Source organism: Salvelinus fontinalis, chromosome 11, assembly GCF_029448725.1.
Source record: "Salvelinus fontinalis isolate EN_2023a chromosome 11, ASM2944872v1, whole genome shotgun sequence".
Taxonomy (NCBI): Eukaryota; Metazoa; Chordata; class Actinopteri; order Salmoniformes; family Salmonidae; genus Salvelinus; species Salvelinus fontinalis.
The window spans coordinates 43,151,446-43,175,085 of NC_074675.1; the positions used below are offsets into that span (position 1 = coordinate 43,151,446).

The following is a 23,640-nucleotide window of genomic DNA, read 5'->3' on the forward strand; positions in this document are numbered from 1 at the left end:
AGAGAGGAAGAGCGAGAGAGAGGAAGAGCGAGAGAGAGGAAGAGCGAGAGAGAGGAAGAGAGAGAGAGAGGAAGAGCGACAGAGAGGAAGAGCGACAGAGAGGAAGAGCGAGAGAGAGGAAGAGCGAGAGAGAGGAAGAGCGAGAGAGAGGAAGAGCGAGAGAGAGGAAGAGCGAGAGAGAGGAAGAGCGAGAGAGAGGAAGAGCGAGAGTGAGGAAGAGCGAGAGAGAGGAAGAGCGAGAGAGAGGAAGAGCGAGAGAGAGGAAGAGCGAGAGAGAAGAAGAGCGACAGAGAGGAAGAGCGACAGAGAGGAAGAGCGACAGAGAGGAAGAGCGACAGAGAGGAAGAGCGACAGAGAGGAAGAGCGACAGAGAGGAAGAGCGACAGAGAGGAAGAGCGAGAGAGAGGAAGAGCGAGAGAGAGGAAGAGAGAGAGAGAGGAAGAGCGACAGAGAGGAAGAGCGAGAGAGAGGAAGAGCGAGAGAGAGGAAGAGCGAGAGAGAGGAAGAGCGAGAGTGAGGAAGAGCGAGAGAGAGGAAGAGCGAGAGAGAGGAAGAGCGAGAGAGAGGAAGAGCGACAGAGGAAGAGCGACAGAGGAAGAGCGAGAGAGAGGAAGAGCGACAGAGAGGAAGAGCGACAGAGAGGAAGAGCGAGAGAGAGGAAGAGCGAGAGAGAGGAAGAGCGAGAGAGAGGAAGAGCGAGAGAGAGGAAGAGCGAGAGAGAGGAAGAGCGAGAGAGAGGAAGAGCGACAGAGAGGAAGAGCGAGAGAGAGGAAGAGCGAGAGAGAGTAAGAGCGAGAGAGAGGAAGAGCGAGAGAGAGGAAGAGCGAGAGAGAGGAAGAGCGAGAGAGAGGAAGAGCGAGAGAGAGGAAGAGCGAGAGAGAGGAAGAGCGAGAGAGAGGAAGAGCGAGAGAGAGGAAGAGCGAGAGAGAGGAAGAGCGAGAGAGAGGAAGAGCGAGAGAGAGGAAGAGCGAGAGAGAGGAAGAGCGAGAGAGAGGAAGAGCGAGAGAGAGGAAGAGCGACAGAGAGGAAGAGCGACAGAGAGGAAGAGCGACAGAGAGGATGAGCGAGAGAGAGGAAGAGCGAGAGAGAGGAAGAGCGAGAGAGAGGAAGAGCGAGAGAGAGGAAGAGCGAGAGGAAGAGCGAGAGGAAGAGCGAGAGAGAGGAAGAGCGAGAGAGAGGAAGAGCGACAGAGAGTAAGAGCGAGAGAGAGGAAGAGCGACAGAGAGGAAGAGCGAAAGAGAGTAAGAGCGAGAGAGAGGAAGAGCGAGAGAGAGGAAGAGCGAGAGAGAGGAAGAGCGACAGAGAGGAAGAGCGACAGAAGAGAGGAAGAGCGACAGAGAGGAAGAGCGACAGAGAGGAAGAGCGACAGAGAGGAAGAGCGAGAGAGAGGAAGAGCGAGAGAGAGGAAGAGCGAGAGTGAGGAAGAGCGAGAGAGAGGAAGAGCGAGAGAGAGGAAGAGCGAGAGAGAAGAAGAGCGACAGAGGAAGAGCGACAGAGAGGAAGAGCGACAGAGAGGAAGAGCGACAGAGAGGAAGAGCGACAGAGAGGAAGAGCGACAGAGAGGAAGAGCGACAGAGAGGAAGAGCGACAGAGGAAGAGCGACAGAGAGGAAGAGCGAGAGAGAGGAAGAGAGAGAGAGAGGAAGAGCGACAGAGAGGAAGAGCGACAGAGAGGAAGAGCGAGAGAGAGGAAGAGCGAGAGAGAGGAAGAGCGAGAGAGAGGAAGAGCGAGAGAGAGGAAGAGCGAGAGAGAGGAAGAGCGAGAGAGAGGAAGAGCGACAGAGAGTAAGAGCGACAGAGAGGAAGAGCGACAGAGAGTAAGAGCGACAGAGAGTAAGAGCGAGAGAGAGGAAGAGCGAGAGAGAGGAAGAGCGAGAGAGAGGAAGAGCGAGAGAGAGGAAGAGCGAGAGAGAGGAAGAGCGAGAGAGAGGAAGAGAGAGAGAGAGGAAGAGCGACAGAGAGGAAGAGCGACAGAGAGGAAGAGCGAGAGAGAGGAAGAGCGAGAGAGAGGAAGAGCGAGAGAGAGGAAGAGCGAGAGAGAGGAAGAGCGAGAGAGAGGAAGAGCGAGAGAGAGGAAGAGCGAGAGAGAGGAAGAGCGAGAGAGAGGAAGAGCGAGAGAGAGGAAGAGCGACAGAGAGGAAGAGCGACAGAGAGGAAGAGCGACAGAGAGGAAGAGCGACAGAGAGGAAGAGCGACAGAGAGGAAGAGCGACAGAGAGGAAGAGCGACAGAGAGGAAGAGCGAGAGAGAGGAAGAGAGAGAGAGAGGAAGAGCGACAGAGAGGAAGAGCGAGAGAGAGGAAGAGCGACAGAGAGGAAGAGCGAGAGAGAGGAAGAGCGAGAGAGAGGAAGAGCGAGAGTGAGGAAGAGCGAGAGAGAGGAAGAGCGAGAGAGAGGAAGAGCGAGAGAGAGGAAGAGCGACAGAGGAAGAGCGACAGAGGAAGAGCGAGAGAGAGGAAGAGCGACAGAGAGGAAGAGCGACAGAGAGGAAGAGCGAGAGAGAGGAAGAGCGAGAGAGAGGAAGAGCGAGAGAGAGGAAGAGCGAGAGAGAGGAAGAGCGAGAGAGAGGAAGAGCGAGAGAGAGGAAGAGCGAGAGAGAGGAAGAGCGAGAGAGAGTAAGAGCGAGAGAGAGGAAGAGCGAGAGAGAGTAAGAGCGAGAGAGAGGAAGAGCGAGAGAGAGGAAGAGCGAGAGAGAGGAAGAGCGAGAGAGAGGAAGAGCGACAGAGAGGAAGAGCGAGAGAGAGGAAGAGCGAGAGAGAGGAAGAGCGAGAGAGAGGAAGAGCGAGAGAGAGGAAGAGCGAGAGAGAGGAAGAGCGAGAGAGAGGAAGAGCGAGAGAGAGGAAGAGCGAGAGAGAGGAAGAGCGAGAGAGAGGAAGAGCGAGAGAGAGGAAGAGCGAGAGAGAGGAAGAGCGACAGAGAGGAAGAGCGACAGAGAGGATGAGCGAGAGAGAGGAAGAGCGAGAGAGAGGAAGAGCGAGAGAGAGGAAGAGCGAGAGAGAGGAAGAGCGAGAGGAAGAGCGAGAGGAAGAGCGAGAGAGAGGAAGAGCGAGAGAGAGGAAGAGCGACAGAGAGTAAGAGCGAGAGAGAGGAAGAGCGACAGAGAGGAAGAGCGACAGAGAGTAAGAGCGAGAGAGAGGAAGAGCGAGAGAGAGGAAGAGCGAGAGAGAGGAAGAGCGACAGAGAGGAAGAGCGACAGAAGAGAGGAAGAGCGACAGAGAGGAAGAGCGACAGAGAGGAAGAGCGACAGAGAGGAAGAGCGAGAGAGAGGAAGAGCGAGAGAGAGGAAGAGCGAGAGTGAGGAAGAGCGAGAGAGAGGAAGAGCGAGAGAGAGGAAGAGCGAGAGAGAAGAAGAGCGACAGAGGAAGAGCGACAGAGAGGAAGAGCGACAGAGAGGAAGAGCGACAGAGAGGAAGAGCGACAGAGAGGAAGAGCGACAGAGAGGAAGAGCGACAGAGAGGAAGAGCGACAGAGGAAGAGCGACAGAGAGGAAGAGCGAGAGAGAGGAAGAGAGAGAGAGAGGAAGAGCGACAGAGAGGAAGAGCGAGAGAGAGGAAGAGCGAGAGAGAGGAAGAGCGAGAGAGAGGAAGAGCGAGAGAGAGGAAGAGCGAGAGTGAGGAAGAGCGAGAGAGAGGAAGAGCGAGAGAGAGGAAGAGCGAGAGAGAGGAAGAGCGAGAGAGAGGAAGAGCGAGAGAGAGGAAGAGCGAGAGAGAGGAAGAGCGAGAGAGAGGAAGAGCGAGAGAGAGGAAGAGCGAGAGAGAGGAAGAGCGAGAGAGAGGAAGAGCGACAGAGAGGAAGAGCGAGAGAGAGGAAGAGCGAGAGAGAGGAAGAGCGAGAGAGAGGAAGAGCGACAGAGAGGAAGAGCGAGAGAGAGGAAGAGCGAGAGAGAGGAAGAGCGAGAGAGAGGAAGAGCGAGAGAGAGGAAGAGCGAGAGAGAGGAAGAGCGAGAGAGAGGAAGAGCGAGAGAGAGGAAGAGCGAGAGGAAGAGCGAGAGAGAGGAAGAGCGAGAGAGAGGAAGAGCGACAGAGAGTAAGAGCGAGAGAGAGGAAGAGCGACAGAGAGTAAGAGCGAGAGAGAGGAAGAGCGACAGAGAGGAAGAGCGAGAGGAAGAGCGAGAGAGAGGAAGAGCGAGAGAGAGGAAGAGCGAGAGAGAGGAAGAGCGAGAGAGAGGAAGAGCGAGAGAGAGGAAGAGCGAGAGAGAGGAAGAGCGAGAGAGAGGAAGAGCGAGAGAGAGGAAGAGCGAGAGAGAGGAAGAGCGAGAGAGAGGAAGAGCGAGAGAGAGGAAGAGCGAGAGAGAGGAAGAGCGAGAGAGAGGAAGAGCGAGAGAGAGGAAGAGCGAGAGAGAGGAAGAGCGAGAGGAAGAGCGAGAGAGAGGAAGAGCGACAGAGAGTAAGAGCGAGAGAGAGGAAGAGCGACAGAGAGTAAGAGCGAGAGAGAGGAAGAGCGAGAGAGAGGAAGAGCGAGAGAAAGGAAGAGCGAGAGAGAGGAAGAGCGAGAGAGAGGAAGAGAGAGAGAGAGGAAGAGCGACAGAGAGGAAGAGCGAGAGAGAGGAAGAGCGAGAGAGAGGAAGAGCGAGAGAGAGGAAGAGCGAGAGTGAGGAAGAGCGAGAGAGAGGAAGAGCGAGAGAGAGGAAGAGCGAGAGAGAGGAAGAGCGAGAGAGAAGAAGAGCGACAGAGGAAGAGCGACAGAGAGGAAGAGCGACAGAGAGGAAGAGCGACAGAGAGGAAGAGCGACAGAGAGGAAGAGCGACAGAGAGGAAGAGCGACAGAGAGGAAGAGCGACAGAGAGGAAGAGCGACAGAGAGGAAGAGCGAGAGAGAGGAAGAGCGAGAGAGAGGAAGAGAGAGAGAGGAAGAGCGACAGAGAGGAAGAGCGACAGAGAGGAAGAGCGAGAGAGAGGAAGAGCGAGAGAGAGGAAGAGCGAGAGAGAGGAAGAGCGAGAGAGAGGAAGAGCGAGAGAGAGGAAGAGCGAGAGAGAGGAAGAGCGAGAGTGAGGAAGAGCGAGAGAGAGGAAGAGCGAGAGAGAGGAAGAGCGAGAGAGAGGAAGAGCGAGAGAGAGGAAGAGCGAGAGAGAGGAAGAGCGACAGAGGAAGAGCGACAGAGGAAGAGCGAGAGAGAGGAAGAGCGACAGAGAGGAAGAGCGACAGAGAGGAAGAGCGACAGAGAGGAAGAGCGACAGAGAGGAAGAGCGACAGAGGAAGAGCGACAGAGAGGAAGAGCGACAGAGAGGAAGAGCGAGAGAGAGGAAGAGCGAGAGAGAGGAAGAGCGACAGAGGAAGAGCGACAGAGGAAGAGAGACAGAGAGGAAGAGCGACAGAGAGGAAGAGCGACAGAGAGGAAGAGCGAGAGAGAGGAAGAGCGACAGAGAGGAAGAGCGAGAGAGAGGAAGAGCGACAGAGAGGAAGAGCGAGAGAGAGGAAGAGCGAGAGAGAGGAAGAGCGACAGAGAGGAAGAGCGAGAGAGAGGAAGAGCGAGAGAGAGGAAGAGCGAGAGAGAGAGGAAGAGCGACAGAGAGGAAGAGCGACAGAGAGGAAGAGCGAGAGAGAGGAAGAGCGAGAGAGAGGAAGAGCGAGAGAGAGGAAGAGCGAGAGAGAGGATGAGCGAGAGAGAGGAAGAGCGAGAGAGAGGAAGAGCGAGAGAGAGGATGAGCGAGAGAGAGGAAGAGCGAGAGAGAGGAAGAGCGAGAGAGAGCAAGAGCGACAGAGAGGAGGAGCGAGAGAGAGGAAGAGCGACAGAGAGGAAGAGCGAGAGAGAGGAAGAGCGAGAGAGAGGAAGAGCGAGAGAAAGGAAGAGCGAGAGAAAGGAAGAGCGAGAGAGAGGAAGAGCGAGAGAGAGGAAGAGCGAGAGAGAGGAAGAGCGAGAGAGAGGAAGAGCGAGAGAGAGGAAGAGCGAGAGAGAGGAAGAGCGAGCGAGAGGAAGAGCGAGAGAGAGGAAGAGCGAGAGAGAGGAAGAGCGAGCGAGAGGAAGAGCGACAGAGAGGAAGAGCGAGAGAGAGGAAGAGCGACAGAGAGGAAGAGCGACAGAGAGGAAGAGCGACAGAGAGGAAGAGCGACAGAGAGGAAGAGCGAGAGAGAGGAAGAGCGAGAGAGAGGAAGAGCGAGAGAGAGGAAGAGCGAGAGAGAGGAAGAGCGAGAGAGAGGAAGAGCGAGAGAGAGGAAGAGCGAGAGAGAGGAAGAGCGACAGAGAGGAAGAGCGAGAGAGAGGAAGAGCGAGAGAGAGGAAGAGCGAGAGAGAGGAAGAGCGAGAGAGAGGAAGAGCGAGAGAGAGGAAGAGCGAGAGAGAGGAAGAGCGAGAGAGAGGAAGAGCGAGAGAGAGGAAGAGCGAGAGAGAGGAAGAGCGAGAGTGAGGAAGAGCGACAGAGAGGAAGAGCGAGAGAGAGGAAGAGCGAGAGAGAGGAAGAGCGAGAGAGAGGAAGAGCGACAGAGAGGAAGAGCGACAGAGAGGAAGAGCGAGAGAGAGGAAGAGCGAGAGAGAGGAAGAGCGAGAGAGAGGAAGAGCGAGAGAGAGGAAGAGCGAGAGAGAGGAAGAGCGACAGAGAGGAAGAGCGAGAGAGAGGAAGAGCGACAGAGAGGAAGAGCGAGAGAGAGGAAGAGCGAGAGAGAGGAAGAGCGAGCGAGAGGAAGAGCGAGAGAGAGGAAGAGCGAGCGAGAGGAAGAGCGAGAGAGAGGAAGAGCGAGAGAGAGGAAGAGCGACAGAGAGGAAGAGCGACAGAGAGGAAGAGCGACAGAGAGGAAGAGCGAGAGAGAGGAAGAGCGACAGAGAGGAAGAGCGAGAGAGAGGAAGAGCGAGAGAGAGGAAGAGCGAGAGAGAGGAAGAGCGAGAGAGAGGAAGAGCGAGAGAGAGGAAGAGCGAGAGAGAGGAAGAGCGAGAGAGAGGAAGAGCGAGAGAGAGGAAGAGCGAGAGTGAGGAAGAGCGAGAGTGAGGAAGAGCGAGAGTGAGGAAGAGCGAGAGAGAGAGGAAGAGCGACAGAGAGGAAGAGCGAGAGAGAGGAAGAGCGACAGAGAGGAAGAGCGACAGAGAGGAAGAGCGACAGAGAGGAAGAGCGAGAGTGAGGAAGAGCGAGAGAGAGGAAGAGCGAGAGAGAGGAAGAGCGAGAGAAAGGAAGAGCGAGAGAGAGGAAGAGCGAGAGAGAGGAAGAGCGAGAGAGAGGAAGAACGAGAGAGAGGAAGAGCGAGAGAGAGGAAGAGCGAGAGAGAGGAAGAGCGAGAGAGAGGAAGAGCGAGAGAGAGGAAGAGCGAGAGAAAGGAAGAGCGAGAGTGAGGGAGGGAGGAAGAGCGAGAGGGAGGGAGGAAGAGCGAGAGGGAGGGAGGAAGAGCAAGAGCGAGAGGAAGAGCAAGAGCGAGAGGAAGAGCGAGAGAGGAAGAGCGAGAGAGAGGGAGGAAGAGGGAGAGAGAGGGAGGAAGAGCGAGAGAGAGGGAGGAAGAGAAAGGGAGGAAGAGAGAGAGAGGAAGAGCAAGAGAGGGGGAGAGCGAGAGGAAGAGGGAGAGAGAGGAAGAACGAGAGTGAGAGGAAGAGCGAGAGCGAAAGCGAGAGAGGGACAATGGATAGTTTAAAGTTTTATGAGTCCTATGTACAGGATACGGCATAGTATACACCATCCAACAAAACACTTACTTGCAGGTTCCTAACCCACAATGCAACAACAATAATAAAATATAAGGATAGAAACATCTTAGCATAAGTATAATACAGGAAGCCACAATTTATAGTCCAATATTTACATGTGTTTTGGGGAAGTGATGACTGGGGGGCAAGTTTTTAAATTGTGCAGTATTTAGCAATAATTATCCGATTCTCGTAGCAGTATTTGAGATGTGTGTGTAGCATGAATGTATATGTGTGTGTATGGTTTGGTATTACGATCCTTGCGTGGACCAGAAGTCCTCACAAGGACGGTAAAACAAGGAACATTCGGACAAGTGGGGTCCCCGCAAGGAAAAATGCTTTTTTATGCTGGGGTTAGGTTTAGTGCTAGGATTACTATTAGGGTTAGGTTTAGGGGTTTGGTAAAATAGGATTTAGAATGGGAATCAATTGTTTGGTTCTCACAAGGATAGTAAAACAAACATGTGTGTGTGTGTATACAGAGTGTATACAGTATCTGTGTTGCGTGCACTTGTACTAAGATGGCTTGTAGATCGAAACCGTCTCTGAGCCTGTTGGTATCAGACCTCATGCTTCGACCGGGAGAGAACAGCTCGTGGCTGGGGTGTTCCTCCACCTCTGGTCTCTTGGCCCTCCTATCTTCCCGAAAACGTCTGAAACCCTACCTCTCTGAAGACTATCTTAAATAACTCTCACGCCCCCCCCCTCTTCAAAAAAAGGCACTTTTCCTACTACCACTGACTTTGATGATAAATACTTTCTTCAGGGAAAATGTTCTTGATGTACTTGTGATGTGTTGGTGTCTCAACTAGCTACCTCAAGATGAATGCACTAATTGTACATCGTTCTGGATAAGTGCGGCCCATCCTCTTCCTCTTTTCTTTTTGAGTAGATCTCCTGGATGGGTGGGAGTACTGGGCTGTTTTCAGCACCCGCTGCAGGGCCTTGTGGGTGTGGACGGAGCATATTCTTGTACCAGGCGTGATGCAACCAGTCAGGACGCTGTCCATGGCGCAGCGGTAGTATTTGGAGATGACCCAGGGTGGCATGCCGAATTTCTTATGCCGCCTTAGGAAGTGCAGACGCATCACCTCTTGACAAGAGCGGTAGTGTTGCCGGTCCATGTCAAGTCCTTGTGATGTGGACACCGAGGAACTTAAAAATGCTGACTCTACTACAGTCCCATTGATGTGGATCTGGTCACGTTCCCTCCTCTGCTTCCTGAAGTCAACAACCAACTCCTTGACGTTGAGGGTGAGGTCGTTGTTCTGGCACCACAATGCCAGTTCACTTGGTTATCAGGCCTACAACCGTGGTGTCGTCAGAAAACTTGATGGGAGTTGATGTCGTGCAAAGCCACGCAGTCGTGGGCTGAAGACACACACCTGGGTGGCCCCTGTGTTTTGAGTCAGCGTGGAGGAGATTCTGTTGCCAATCCTGACAGCCTGTGGCCTGAGCTTGGTGTCAAGCCTGGAGGGAACAATAGTGTTGAATCCTGAACTGTAGTCAATGAACAGCATTCTCACATAGACGTTCCCCTTGTCCAGAAGTTTACGGCCGCGTGACTAGCGAAGGAAATGGCATCTTCCGTGGATATGTTGGAGAGGTAAGCAAATTGGAGTGGGTCCAGAGAGAGAGGGAAGAAAAGGAGAGGGTAGAGAGAGAGGGTAGAGAGAGAGGGTAGAGAGAGAGGGTAGAGAGAGAGGGAAGAAAAAGAGAGGGAGAGAGAGAGGGTAGAGAGAGGGTAGAGAGAGAGGGAAGAAAAAGAGAGGGAGAGAGAGAGGGTAGAGAGAGGGTAGAGAGAGAGGGAAGAAAAAGAGAGGGAGAGAGAGAGGGTAGAGAGAGAGCAAGAGAGACAGAGACTGGCTGCCACCTCAGGCCCAAGTCCAAGCCCTGAGAGAGCGAGAAGAAACTCAACGCGCCATGTTAAGCGCTATCAATGGACTCTCTCATCTGCAGTAGCATTAGAGCAAGCTAATTGAAGTAGAGTGTGGGTGTGTGTGTGTGTGTGTGTGTGTGTGTGCGCGTGTTTGAAGTGGATGGGGTATGTGTGTTTCAGGCCACTAGGTTCAGAGAATTGGGTGTGTGTCTATCGGATCCTGCGTGTGTGTGGGGGGTCTCTGTCTGTGTGTGTGTTAACATGCCTGGGTCAGGGTACATGTGACCTAGTGACACAGATGTGTTCATCAAAATGGAACAACGGGCATTTCAAAAACCCTCACACACATTCCGTAGTGGAACATGACCTTAATGTACAGAAACCTTCTCCAAGGCAAACGCAGAAATACTCGCACCTGCGAGGTCATACACACATAAATGATAATGACCATATGTGCACAATGTACACTTAGAATTCAGCATTCTCTAGGAAAACTGACAGACACACACATTCATTTTAAACAAACGCACAATGTGACATTAACACGCATGCATGCAATCCCACAATTCCTTCGAAGTCAAGTATCACACACACACACACACACACACACACACACACACACACACACACACACACACACACACACACACACACACACACACACACACTTAAGAAACAACAGCTGCCACGATAGAGGCCAAATGAGGAATTTCCCCTTTTCAAGACAAAGCTGGAAGTCATAGACTGTTCTCTCTGCTACGGCACGGCAAGCGATACCGGAGCGCCAAGTCTAGGACCAAAAGGCTCCTTAACAGCTTCTACCCCCAAGCCATAAGACTGCTGAACAATTAATCAAATGACAACCTGGACTATTTACATTGCCCCCCCCCTTTTGTTTTTACGATGCTGCTACTCGCTGTTCATTATCTATGCATAGTCACTTTAGCCCCACCTACATGTACAAATTACCTCGACTAACCTGTATCCCCGCACATTGACTCGGTACCAGTACCCCTGTATATAGCCTCGTTATTGTTATTTTATTGTGTTACTTAAAACATTTTAAATATTTTCTTTACTCTTAGCTCCCAAGTGGCGCAGCGGTCTAAGGCACTGCATCTCAGTGCTAGAGGCGTCACTACAGACCCTGGTTGGATTCCAGGCTGTATCACAACCGGCCGTGATTGGGAGTCTCATAGGGCGGCGCACAATTTGGCCCAGCATCGGCCGGGTTAGGATTTGGCCGGGGTAGGCCGTCATTGTAAATAAGAATTTGTTCTTAACTGACTTGCCAAGTTAAATAAAGATTCAATAAAAATGTAATAAATATTTATTAGACTGCATTGTGGTTAAGGGCTTGTAAGTAAGCATTTCATGGTAAGGTCTACATCTGTTGTATTCAGCACATGGGACAAATAACATTTGATTTGATGGAATTTAGCTCAATTTCTCCTGGGCTCTCAAGCATGGGAGACAGCCTGGCAGATGAAGGAAGCATGAGGTTGGCTAAAGCGTTAGCCTGCACTAGTGAAGCTAGACTAGGCCTATAAGAAGTAGGCACACTCCCCTCCGTATTTATTTGGACAGTGAAGCAAAAATTAAAACACCTGGATCTATACTCCAGCATGTTGGATTTGAGATCAACTGTTTCATATGAGGCGACAGTACAGAATGTCACCTTTTATCTGAGGGTATTTTCATACATATCTATTATACCGTCAATTAAACCAAACCAAACCAAAATGCAAATGCATTCAACAAGTTTGTAGAGCTTCAATCTTGATTTAGTCATTGTATGCTAGAAACATGGGACCAAATACTACACTTTTTACTACTTTAATACACTGTTAAATATAAGTGATATATTATAAGTGAATTTGTCCAAACACTTATGACTTTTTTCAAATGGGGGGACTAAATACAAAAAGTGCTGAAAGGTAAAACAGATATGCATGTACTGTCGCCTCATATGAAACATTTGATCTCAAATCCAAAATGCTGGAGTGTAGAGCCAAATTTAAACATTTTAATCCTAATAATTTGAGTGGAGCGTAGATGTTTCCCCTAATCACTGAAAAAGGTGAGGGTCCGATATTTTTGTCCTCCCCCAACACCTTAATTGTATTTTGATTTATTGAACCTGTATTTAACTAGGCAATGGTTAAAGCCACACTGTTAGTTATACATAGTTGCATACCATCTAAGTGGGCCAACATTAAGACTGTAAGCAATGATAAGTAACCTTGCCCGAGAACTGAAAACTTGTGTTAGCTCCCGGAGGTAAAGCCTAGGCCCTAGGCTTTACCTCAGTGGAATAACACAGTGTTGTGACTCTTAGAAGACACAGGTTTAAACCCAGTCGATCACATTGTGAGATACATTGTTAGCCTGTGTTATTTGTTTTTCAACAGGACAATGACCCAACACACCTCCAGGCTGTGTAAGGGCTATTTGACCAAGAAGGAGAGTGATGGTGCTGCATCAGGTGACCTGACCTCCACAATAAACTGACCTCAACCCAATTGAGATGGTTTGGGATGAGTTGGACTGCAGAGTGAAAGAAAAGCAGCCAACAAGTGCTCAGAATAGGTGGGAACTCCAAGACTGTTGGAAAAGCATTCCTCATGAAGCTGGTTGAGAGAATGCCAAGAGTGTGCAAATCGGTCATCAAGGCGAAGGATGGCTACTTTGAAGAATCTTAAATATATTTAGATTTGTTTAAAGCTTTTTTGGTTACTATATGATTCCACTTGTGTTATTTCATAGTTTTGATGTCTTCAGTATTATTCTACATGGCAGAAAATAGTTTAAAAAAAGAGAAGGTGTATCCAAACTTTTGACTGGCACTGTACATTAATGCATACTTCGGTGTACTACAAAGCGGCATGGCATTGCATGAGAGGGTGTTGCTCATGACCCTTTAGCATCATAAACACTTGGGACAGAGATAGAGATAAGAGTGTCATGCACCGCCCTCCCAGTGTAACGAGAGAGAGAGAGGGACAGAGGGAGAGAAAGATGAGGAGGAAAGAGGCATGAAAGAGAGATTGAGGGAGAGACCGGGAGAGGCGGATAGAAAGAAAGATGGGGATATGGATAGAGAGTAGGGTTGGGTGGTATGCAGATTTTCATACTGTCATACCGTTTCTGTACCATACCGGGGTATACGGTATCACTGGAAATGCACACAAGGGGCGTTATACAAATACATTTTAAAAAGTTTTTTTTTTTTACTCACAAAACGATTTAGGCAACAGGATTCTTGATCCAGGAGGGGATTGAATGTCTCTGCTGTAACCAAGAAGATTGATCTTGACATCTAGCCACTTAGCTAGCCAGTTAGCAAACCAAATGCATAGCTGGAGCCCTGAGCTGGATATCATTTATTTGACACATCTTAGATTTCTTATAGTTAGTGGGGCTCCCGAGTGGCGCAGCGGTCTAAGGCACTGCATCTCAGTGTTAGAGGCGTCACAGACCCTGGTTCGTTTCCAAGCTGTATCACAACCGGCCGTGATTGGGAGTCCCATAGGGCGGTGCATAATTGTCCCGGCGTCGTCCGGGTTTGGCCGGGGAGAATTTGTTCTTAACTGACTTGTCTAGTTTAAATAAAGGTACAAAATAAAAATAAGCAGTGGCATAGCACCCAATCCCCTGACAATAAAATACAAAGCTGAAAGCCATCACCACAGTGACAAATCAGGCGTGAGGGCACTGGGGTGGGAGCCTACACAACAAGCCGACACACACTGACAACAACACATATTGAGTCAGTGTATCAGGATGACTCACACCATGCAAGGAAATGAATCTATAAGCAAACACACGGGACGAATGACCACTCACAGGCCATTTCATTTTCACCACGGCATTATCAGTTTATACACAGCAATGCATCGACTCAAAATCAAAAGGATTGCTTTGAAAAAGATGAAAACTGAAAACAGTTCAGTGACAAAAACCACCAACTAATCTTTGAAGATCTCCCACTTATGGCCTCACAAGCACGGCTACAGGGTTCCAATTCCCACAGATGGAACTGTATAGTTTATGTGCAGTATGCCATTATATGAGGAGATATGGGGGGGGTGAGGGGCTGTTACCATGCTCCAGTAGGTTCACTGGCATACAGTCCAGGCAGTTCCAGTCGGGAAGGGAGGTTAAGTTATAGACATGTTTCCTGTGTGTGAAATGACTGTGTGGGGAGGAAGGTGTGTGAAAAAGAGAAGGAGTAAGTGAACGAGTGTGTGTGAAGGCAGGTGTGTGTGCATGCACATGTGTCTGTGTGTGAGATGGCAAGGATTTAATGGGATTTCCAGCTCTGCAGAAGGCACCTGCTCATAGGACCAATAACCCCCTCCCTCCCTCACCCCCAACCAACACACACACAAACACACCGTATCGATCCGCCTGCCGGCCGTGTGGCCATTCATCAGTGGGATGGTCACACCCACTGTAAGTGTGTTTTACTGTTGGCCAATGCTCAGTCAACCAGGTGTGCTTTACTGTTGGCCAATGCTCAGTCAACCAGGTGTGGTTTACTGTTGGCCAATGCTCAGTCAACCAGGTGTGTTTTACTGTTGGCCAACTCTCAGTCAACCAGGTGTGTTTTACTGTTGGCCAAAGCTCAGTCAACCAGGTGTGTTTTACTGTTGGCCAACGCTCAGTCAACCAGGTGTGTTTTACTGTTGGCCAACTCTCAGTCAACCAGGTGTGTTTTACTGTTGGCCAACGCTCAGTCAACCAGGTGTGTTTTACTGTTGGACAACTCTCAGTCAACCAGGTGTGTTTTACTGTTGGCCAACGCTCAGTCAACCAGGTGTGTTATACTGCTGGTCAACCCTCAGTCAACCAGGTGTGTTTTACTGTTGGCCAACTCTCAGTCAACCAGGTGTGTTTTACTGTTGGCCAACTCTCAGTCAACCAGGTGTGTTTTACTGTTGGCCAACGCTCAGTCAACCAGGTGTGTTTTACTGTTGGCCAACGCTCAGTCAACCAGGTGTGTTTTAACTGTTGGCCAATGCTCAGTCAACCAGGTGTGTTTTACTGTTGGTCAACCCTCAGTCAACCAGGTGTGTTTTACTGTTGGTCAACCCTCAGTCAACCAGGTGTGTTTTACTGTTGGCCAAATCTCAGTCAACCAGGTGTGTTTTACTGTTGGCCAAAGCTCAGTCAACCAGGTGTGTTTTACTGTTGGCCAACTCTCAGTCAACCAGGTGTGTTTTACTGTTGGCCAATGCTCAGTCAACCAGGTGTGTTTTAATGTTGGCCAACTCTCAGTCAACCAGGTGTGTTTTACTGTTGGCCAAAGCTCAGTCAACCAGGTGTGTTTTACTGTTGGCCAATGCTCAGTCAATCAGGTGTGTTTTACTGTTGGTCACCCCCCTCAGTCAACCAGGTGTGTTTTACTGTTGGCCAAAGCTCAGTCGGGTCTTGTAGGAGCAGATGACCATCACAGCTCAGAGAGAGAGAAAGACAGAGGAAGAGGGGCTCAGCGAGTGAGAGAGACAGAGGAAGAGGGGCTCAGAGTGAGAGAGAGACAGAGGAAGAGGGGCTCAGCGAGTGAGAGAGAGGCAGAGGAAGAGGGGCTCAGAGTGAGAGAGAGACAGAGGAAGAGGGGCTCAGAGTGAGAGAGAGGAAGAGGGGCTCAGAGTGAGAGAGAGACAGAGGAAGAGGGGCTCAGAGTGAGAGAGAGACAGAGGAAGAGGGGCTCAGAGTGAGAGAGAGACAGAGGAAGAGGGGCTCAGAGTGAGAGAGAGACAGAGGAAGAGGGGCTCAGAGTGAGAGAGAGACAGAGGAAGAGGGGCTCAGAGTGAGAGAGAGACAGAGGGAGAGGGGCTCAGAGTGAGAGAGAGACAGAGGAAGAGGGGCTCAGAGTGAGAGAGAGACAGAGGAAGAGGGGCTCAGAGTGAGAGAGAGACAGAGGAAGAGGGGCTCAGAGTGAGAGAGAGACAGAGGGAGAGGGGCTCAGAGTGAGAGAGAGACAGAGGAAGAGGGGCTCAGCGAGTGAGAGAGACAGAGGAAGAGGGGCTCAGAGTGAGAGAGAGACAGAGGAAGAGGGGCTCAGCGAGTGAGAGAGAGGCAGAGGAAGAGGGGCTCAGAGTGAGAGAGAGACAGAGGAAGAGGGGCTCAGAGTGAGAGAGAGGAAGAGGGGCTCAGAGTGAGAGAGAGACAGAGGAAGAGGGGCTCAGAGTGAGAGAGAGGAAGAGGGGCTCAGAGTGAGAGAGAGACAGAGGAAGAGGGGCTCAGAGTGAGAGAGAGACAGAGGAAGAGGGGCTCAGAGTGAGAGAGAGACAGAGGAAGAGGGGCTCAGAGTGAGAGAGAGGAAGAGGAAGAGGGGCTCAGAGTGAGAGAGAGACAGAGGAAGAGGGGCTCAGAGTGAGAGAGAGAGACAGAGGAAGAGGGGCTCAGAGTGAGAGAGAGAGACAGAGGAAGAGGGGCTCAGAGTGAGAGAGAGAGACAGAGGAAGAGGGGCTCAGAGTGAGAGAGAGAGACAGAGGAAGAGGGGCTCAGAGTGAGAGAGAGAGACAGAGGAAGAGGGGCTCAGAGTGAGAGAGAGAGACAGAGGAAGAGGGGCTCAGAGTGAGAGAGAGACAGAGGAAGAGGGGCTCAGAGTGGGAGAGAGAGACAGAGGAAGAGGGGCTCAGAGTGAGAGAGAGAGACAGAGGAAGAGGGGCTCAGAGAGAGAGAGAGACAGAGGAAGAGAGGCTCAGAGTGAGAGAGAGAGACAGAGGAAGAGGGGCTCAGAGTGAGAGAGAGACAGAGGAAGAGGGGCTCAGAGTGAGAGAGAGACAGAGGAAGAGGGGCTCAGAGTGAGAGGCAGATGAAGAGGGGCTCAGAGTGAGAGACAGAGGAAGAGGGGCTCAGAGTGAGAGAGAGGAAGACGGGCTCAGAGTGAGAGGCAGAAGAAGAGGGGCTCAGAGTGAGAGACAGAGGAAGAGGGTCTAGTGGAAGGGAAAAACTAAAGGCTTACAGTTGAGAAGATCGATAACCAGTAGGAGAAATACAGAAAATCAGCAGATGAAGTACGAATGGGAGTTAGGAAAGAACCCATACTCCTGTGTTGGTTGCCATTTTGGATTCTGCAAAGAAAAGAACACTGTTTACTTGTTGCACACGTTGCTGTTCAATTCTGCCAGTTAGACAGCACTGACAATGGCGCACGACCATCAGGACACTGACTAAGGTGACGCTACTACAGTAATCCACTTTACGGTCGCGCTTGTAGCGAGCTAACATGGTTCTCTGACACCCGCCACTCAACCTCCGGCCTAACGACGCTGTAATTCGCCCCCCACGCCAGGGCCGGAGGTTCCTTTTGCATTGTCATCATTACAACCCTATTCAATTACCTTGACCTCCAGCAGGGCCCGGGCCTCCCTCCCTGTCCTGCTCCGTTGCCACGGAAGGTTAATTGAAAGCGAATGCAACATTAATTTCCTTAGTAATGAGAGCAGGTGACTGGCGGTAACTACAGAGAAGCTTACGACCTCGCCGGCACTTTCGTGGAAGTCTTAGAAGGTTAATCATTTCCTTATTAATGAGAGCATGTGACGGGCGGTAACTACGGAGAGGCTTGCGACCTCGCCGGGACTTTCGTGGAAGTCTTACAAAGTCCCTGACAAGAGAGATTGTTGCGTCTCAGGTCCACTTCCACTCTAGACAATGAGCAGTGCATGTAAGTGTGTGTGTGTGTGACCTTCTAGGGTCTTTAATGGAAGTCTGAAGGTCCTGGTGGGTAGATATCAGAGTGAGCGTGTGTGCGTGAGTATAAATATGTAAATATAGCTAGAGAACCTTGTGACTTGTAGGGCTTTCGTGGAAATCTTGGAACGTCCACTTCCATGTGTGTTTTGTATACAATGCGTGTGTCCACGTGTTTATATGTTTGTGTGTGTTTATGTATTTAGCTGGTAGCATCCCTGTTAGAGCAACGCTCACACAATTCCCACACTTACAGAAAGAGTCTATAATACAGCCACAATACACGTGTCCAGAAAACGTTGCATTTCCATGTCGCCATACCACATTCACACAGTCCCACGCGCTACAATACTCCACATGTCCGCAGTCTAATTCTTCAAACCGCTCATCTGTCGACGCGCGATAAGATACAAAACTCCATGCAATAGAACAAGCGCTCTCCCCTTTTCAATCTCCTTAAACAAATACCAGGCAAATAAATGAATTCTGAGCAGCCACTGCCGGCTGTATCAAAAGATAAATCTCTGTTTTAGTTTGTTTCTGGCGCATTCCGCCAGATGCAGGCTATTTGTTCTTTTGAAAATCACAGCATTTGGGCCGTTGTTTCTTTCCTCTCTCCAGGTTTGTGCGATTAATCCTAAAAGTCGAATAAAAAGCCACGTAAACATTGTGAAGGCTATAATCAAATATGCAAATAGCCATAACGAGGGGTTGATTAGCGTGCTCTTTTGGCGGCGCTATCGATTCGTAAAGCATTTACAGGGGACCTTCCACCTACAGTGATATCCTCCTTGTTCCTGCTGACTGCCAATGCAACACACGTTAAACGGATCAGTTCTGCTCGGGTGCCTTTAAGGCAAGCACCTTAAAACCATTTCAAGCGAATTCACACATGGGAATCTTTCATATGAACGTTCCATTATACCATTGTCCAAACAGACAGGGATGTCATATTTCGCTATGCAGTGCGACAAAGCCAAAACATACTGTATTATGTTGTTTTGTTTCCGGGCCAAGGCAGAGGTTTACGATATCAAATGATGGTTGGATTAAAATTAATATAAAACAAATGTATTGTTCTCTTCTGGTCTCAGTAAGACACGACTCCCTGTGGAGAGGGCTTCTGTTCTCTTCGGGGAAAAGGACAGTGTGTGTGTGGTTTATTAATACAGTTTGTATGCACCAAGAGTCTTTTTCTATGGATACCCACGATCAAACACTTGTTTGAATACCATCATAAAGTCAAATTCCTGAAAATCCAGACAGTGTCGTGCTGTTCTCCTATTTTCATCTTCTTCACTAAAGCGCTAACATTGCCCAGGTATCACTGTCAGAGTGGTTCTTTGATACAAAGCAGAATCACAGACTTGTCGGGAAAGCTCACGCCGCCAAACGTTTTCCTCAACTTTTCCTCAGGTTTTGTAATTATATTTTGACGTCATTGTTTATCCGCTTGTTCTTCGTTTTTGCTCCTAACGTCGGAGACAAACAGAAACCAAACTGTGCCATATCAGACCAGCAGGTTATTAGCACGAGCCCTGCCAGGTATCCAAACACAAAGGACTGTGGGAATAATTCTGTGGCTGCACAAACAGAAAAATACTTTATCGCTCTCGCGGCTTGGTTCCGTTTCTCTTGTTTTGAAAGATTAAAAGTGGACAGAGAGGGTTTGGGGGGGGGGGGGGGGGGGGTAGAGGAGGGATGGGGGGAGGTTGTGGTTGTGTTATTGATGTGCAACACTGGCTCTGATAAAGGATTGTGGGAGCTCCAGCTCCTATCTGGCTCCTCCAGCGACGACATGTTTACTCTCCAGGAGATGCCGTCGTCTGATGTCAGACTGTGACTGTGTGTGCGCTTGTGTCTATGGGGGGGGGGGGGGGGGGGGGGGGCGAGAGAGTAAGCCTGCAGATGGTTTTCATTCCGTCTTTAGTAAGAGCACAATTAAGGTAGGAGGGGGGGGGGGGGGGGCGAGAGAGAAGAGAGGGGGAGAGAAACCAGATCTATTCTCCGGGCGAGGTAATGGAACAGGCGCGTCACCGCTGCCGAAATCCGATTACCATAGATCCATTTCTGCCATGCTTTTAAAAAAAGCTAAACGCTGTGTGGCCGAAAATAATTTACATCTGAGGCCCCAATATATGTGGTGGAGAGGAGAGGAAGGGCCAAGAGAGGAAGGGCCACCACATATCAAAGAGAGAAGCTAAAGCCCCTGCTTTATCAAAATTATAGATTTCATAGGCAGGCGGGGTTGATTTACACAGACAGGGACAAATAATGACAAAATGACTTATTGGGTGAGGCCGGGTGGGGACGGGCTGAGGAGGGATGTGTTCTCTTCATCACTTCCACTGATGTTGTCTCTTTAGCTCAATATCAATCTACCAGGAGGGTACCAATGGGAAGACGTCCTGTTCCATCAAGTTCCTCAAAGGACGACTGGCCTCTATCATATTCAATTGTGAACCGCAGGAGGCCTCATCCCATCTCTCCCTTTCTTCATGAGTGATAGTCTTTCCTCCCCTCCATTTGTCTGACCCTACGGGGGGAACCGATGCACTGATCCATCGAACCACACGGCTCCGTATTACGGATGGACCCCCGCCTCCAAAGCAGCTCCTCCAGCCGGTGCTAACAGCTGGCCGGACGTCTTAAACACACACACTGGCCAGACGAGGGCAAGTCCCCAATGGTACCGTCAAACCACTGGCATCCACCTTTTGACTGCTTTGTAAAAGACTACGACCCATAGAATGTTAATCTGAAATGATCCGTCAGATAACTCAGCTCTTCTCTACGTCCATCCTGGGGATTTTACTACAGCTGAGATTTGTTAAGATAGGAATTCCTTTTGATACAAATCCCCCATTTCAACTTCCTGGAATAATTGAAATAGCTAGGGTTTACTTTCTCCATTCAATACAGATGTACATTTAGGTTTCTTAATTTGAGCCAGTTTGCTTCAGCAGGAACATAATCGTGCAGCAACAGGAAATGTCATTTATTATGTGGGTGTAACGGGTGTTGCTCTCCTCATCCTCGGACGAGGTGAGGAGAGAAGGATCGGTAGACCAATGCGCAGCGAGGTGTGATGACATAATGAATTTATTGAACAAAACGAACACTGACACGAACTATACTTTAGAAATGATACAAAATAACAAACGGACAACGTAGACGAAACCTGAACATGGAACTTACATAACGACAGGAAGAACACACGAGCAGGAAACAGACTACATCAAAACGAAATACAACCGAAACAATCCCGTGTGGTGCGCAGACACAAACACAGGAGACAATCACCCACAAACAAACAGTGAGAATGCCCTACCTAAATATGACTCTTAATTAGAGGCAAATGCAAACCACCTGCCTCTAATCAAGAGCCATACCAGGCAAACCAAAACCAACATAGAAACAGATAACATAGAATGCCCACCCAACCTCACGTCCTGACCAACTAACACACAAAAACTAACATAAATAGGTCAGGAACGTGACAGTACCCCCCCCACAAGGTGCGAACTCCGGACGCACCAGCACAAAGTCTAGGGGAGGGTCTGGGTGGGCATCTAACCACGGTGGTGGCTCAGGCTCCGGGCGCGGTTCCCACCCCACCATAATCCATCCTAACTTCCTCCCTCCAAGAATGTCCACCCTCTTTTGACCCCCACAAAATTCCCTTAACAACATATCCAATAGGGACAACACCGGGACAGAGAGATAAATCAAGAAAGAGGGATAGATAAGAATATAGAGATAGATGAAGATAGAGAGGGAGATTAGGATAGAGGGGCAACTCCGGACTGAAAGGCAGCTCCGGACAGAGAGACAGCTCTGGACTGATGGGCAGTTCTGGGTATCCAGCCTTTTCAGGCTGAAGGACAGCTCATGGCTGACTGACGAATCTCGATGCTCATGGCTGGCTGACGGCTCTCGACGCTCATGGCAGGCTGACGGCTCTCGACGCTCATGGCAGGCTGACGGCTCTCGACGCTCATGGCAGGCTGACGGCTCTCGACGCTCATGGCAGGCTGACGGCTCTCGACGCTCATGGCAGGCTGACGGCTCTCGACGCTCATGGCAGGCTGACGGCTCTCGACGCTCATGGCAGGCTGACGGCTCTGGCTGCTCATGGCGCTCTGACGGCTCTGGCTGCTCATGGCGCTCTGACGGCTCTGGCTGCTCATGGCTCGCTGGCGGCTCTGGCTGCTCATGGCTCGCTGGCGGCTCTGGCAGATCCTGTCTGGTTGGCGGCTCTGGCAGATCCTGTCTGGTTGGCGGCTCTGGCAGATCCTGTCTGGTTGGCGGCTCTGGCAGATCCTGTCTGGTTGGCGGCTCTGGCAGATCCTGTCTGGCTGACGGCTCTAGCGGCTCCTGTCTGGCTGACGGCTCTAGCGGCTCCTGTCTGGCTGACGGCTCTAGCGGCTCCTGTCTGGCTGACGGCTCTAGCGGCTCCTGTCTGGCTGACGGCTCTGTAGGCTCATGGCAGACGGGCGGCTTTGCAGGCTCATGGCAGACGGGCGGCTTTGCAGGCTCATGGCAGACGGATGGCTCAGACGGCGCTGGGGAGACGGATGGCTCAGATGGCGCTGGGGAGACGGATGGCTCAGATGGCGCTGGGGAGACGGATGGCTCAGATGGCGCTGGGGAGACGGATGGCTCAGATGGCGCTGGGGAGACGGATGGCTCAGATGGCGCTGGGGAGACGGATGGCTCTGGCCGGATATGGCGCACTGTAGACCTGGTGCGTGGTGCCAGAACTGGAGGCACCGTGCTAATGACAAGCACCTTCCTACTAGTGCGGGGAGCAGGGACAGGGCACACTGTATTCTCAAAGCCTACTCTATCCCTGATGCGTGGTACCGGCACTGGTGACACCGGGCTGAGGACAAGCACATCAGGATTAGTAGGGGGAGAAGATACAGTGGGTTCAGGGCTCTGGAGACGCACAGGTAACTTAGTGCGTGGACCCGGAACTGGAGGCACCGGGCTAGATACACGCACTACAGGGAGAGTGCGTGGAGGAGGAACAGGGCTCAGGATACGCACTGGTAGCCTAGTGCGTAGTGTATACACTGTAGGTACTAGGCTGGGGCGGGGAGGTGGTGCCGGAAATACCGGACCGTGGAGGCGTACTGGCACTCTTGAGCATTGAGCTTGCCCAACCTTACCTGGTTGAATACTCCCGGTTGCCCGACCAGTGCGGGGAGGTGGAATAACCCGCACCGGCCTATGTAGGCGAACCGGGGAAACCATGCGTAAGGCAGGTGCCATGTATGCCGGCCCGAGGAGACGCACTGGAGACCAGACGCGTTGAGCCGGCCTCATGACACCTGGCTCAATACTCAATCTAGCCCTACCAGTGCGGGGAGGTGGAATAACCCGCACTGGGCTATGCACTCGTACAGGAGACACCGTGCGCTCTACTGCGTAACACGGCGCCTGCCCGTACTCCCGCTCTCCACGGTAAGCCTGGGAAGTGGGCGCAGGTCTCCTACCTGCCCTTGGCCCACCACCTCCTAGCCCCCCCCCAAGAAATTTTTGGGAATTACTTACGGGCTTTTTCGGCTTCCGTGCCAGACGCGTTCCCTCATAGCTCCGGTTCCTCTCTCTGGTAGCCTCCGCTCTCCTCAGTGCCTCCAGCTGTTCCCATGGGAGGCGATCTCTACCAGCTAGGATCTCCTCCCATGTGTAGACACCCTTTCCATCCAAAACATCGTCCCATGTCCATTGCTCCTCTCTCTCCTGTCCCTTACTCCGTTTCGTTTTCCCTTGCCGCTTGGTCTTAGCGTGTTGGTGGGTGATTCTGTAACGGGTGTTGCTCTCCTCATCCTCGGACGAGGTGAGGAGAGAAGGATCGGTAGACCAATGCGCAGCGAGGTGTGATGACATAATGAATTTATTGAACAAAACGAACACTGACACGAACTATACTTTAGAAATGATACAAAATAACAAACGGACAACGTAGACGAAACCTGAACATGGAACTTACATAACGACAGGAAGAACACACGAGCAGGAAACAGACTACATCAAAACGAAATACAACCGAAACAATCCCGTGTGGTGCGCAGACACAAACACAGGAGACAATCACCCACAAACAAACAGTGAGAATGCCCTACCTAAATATGACTCTTAATTAGAGGCAAACGCAAACCACCTGCCTCTAATCAAGAGCCATACCAGGCAAACCAAAACCAACATAGAAACAGATAACATAGAATGCCCACCCAACCTCACGTCCTGACCAACTAACACACAAAAACTAACATAAATAGGTCAGGAACGTGACAGTGGGTTATAATTAAGGGAAATGTTTTGTAGGGATTAATACATTTTCTGTTAGGGAAATCAAGTCTGACATTTTAAAGTGGAAATGACTAACCTTAGTTTGATCATGCTTTGTGACACACCCGTTTTTATGCTGTTTTAGTCCACAAACCATGTCAC

General features: G+C 50.8%; 1 protein-coding gene across 6 annotated transcripts in view; it reads right to left on the minus strand.

Moving 5' to 3' along the window:
• The window catches only part of LOC129865745 (peroxisome proliferator-activated receptor gamma coactivator 1-alpha-like), a 480,196-nt gene that overhangs the window by 183,927 nt on the left and 272,629 nt on the right, over nt 1–23,640 (minus strand). For 5 of the 6 annotated variants that reach the window (XM_055938735.1, XM_055938736.1, XM_055938742.1 and 2 more), the window contains exon 2: nt 16,451–16,559. The exons of the other annotated variant lie outside the window; for it this stretch is intronic. In XM_055938735.1, the coding sequence (XP_055794710.1) occupies nt 16,451–16,559 (109 nt within the window). The remainder of the gene's footprint in view (nt 1–16,450; nt 16,560–23,640) is intronic. 6 annotated transcript variants of the gene reach the window in all.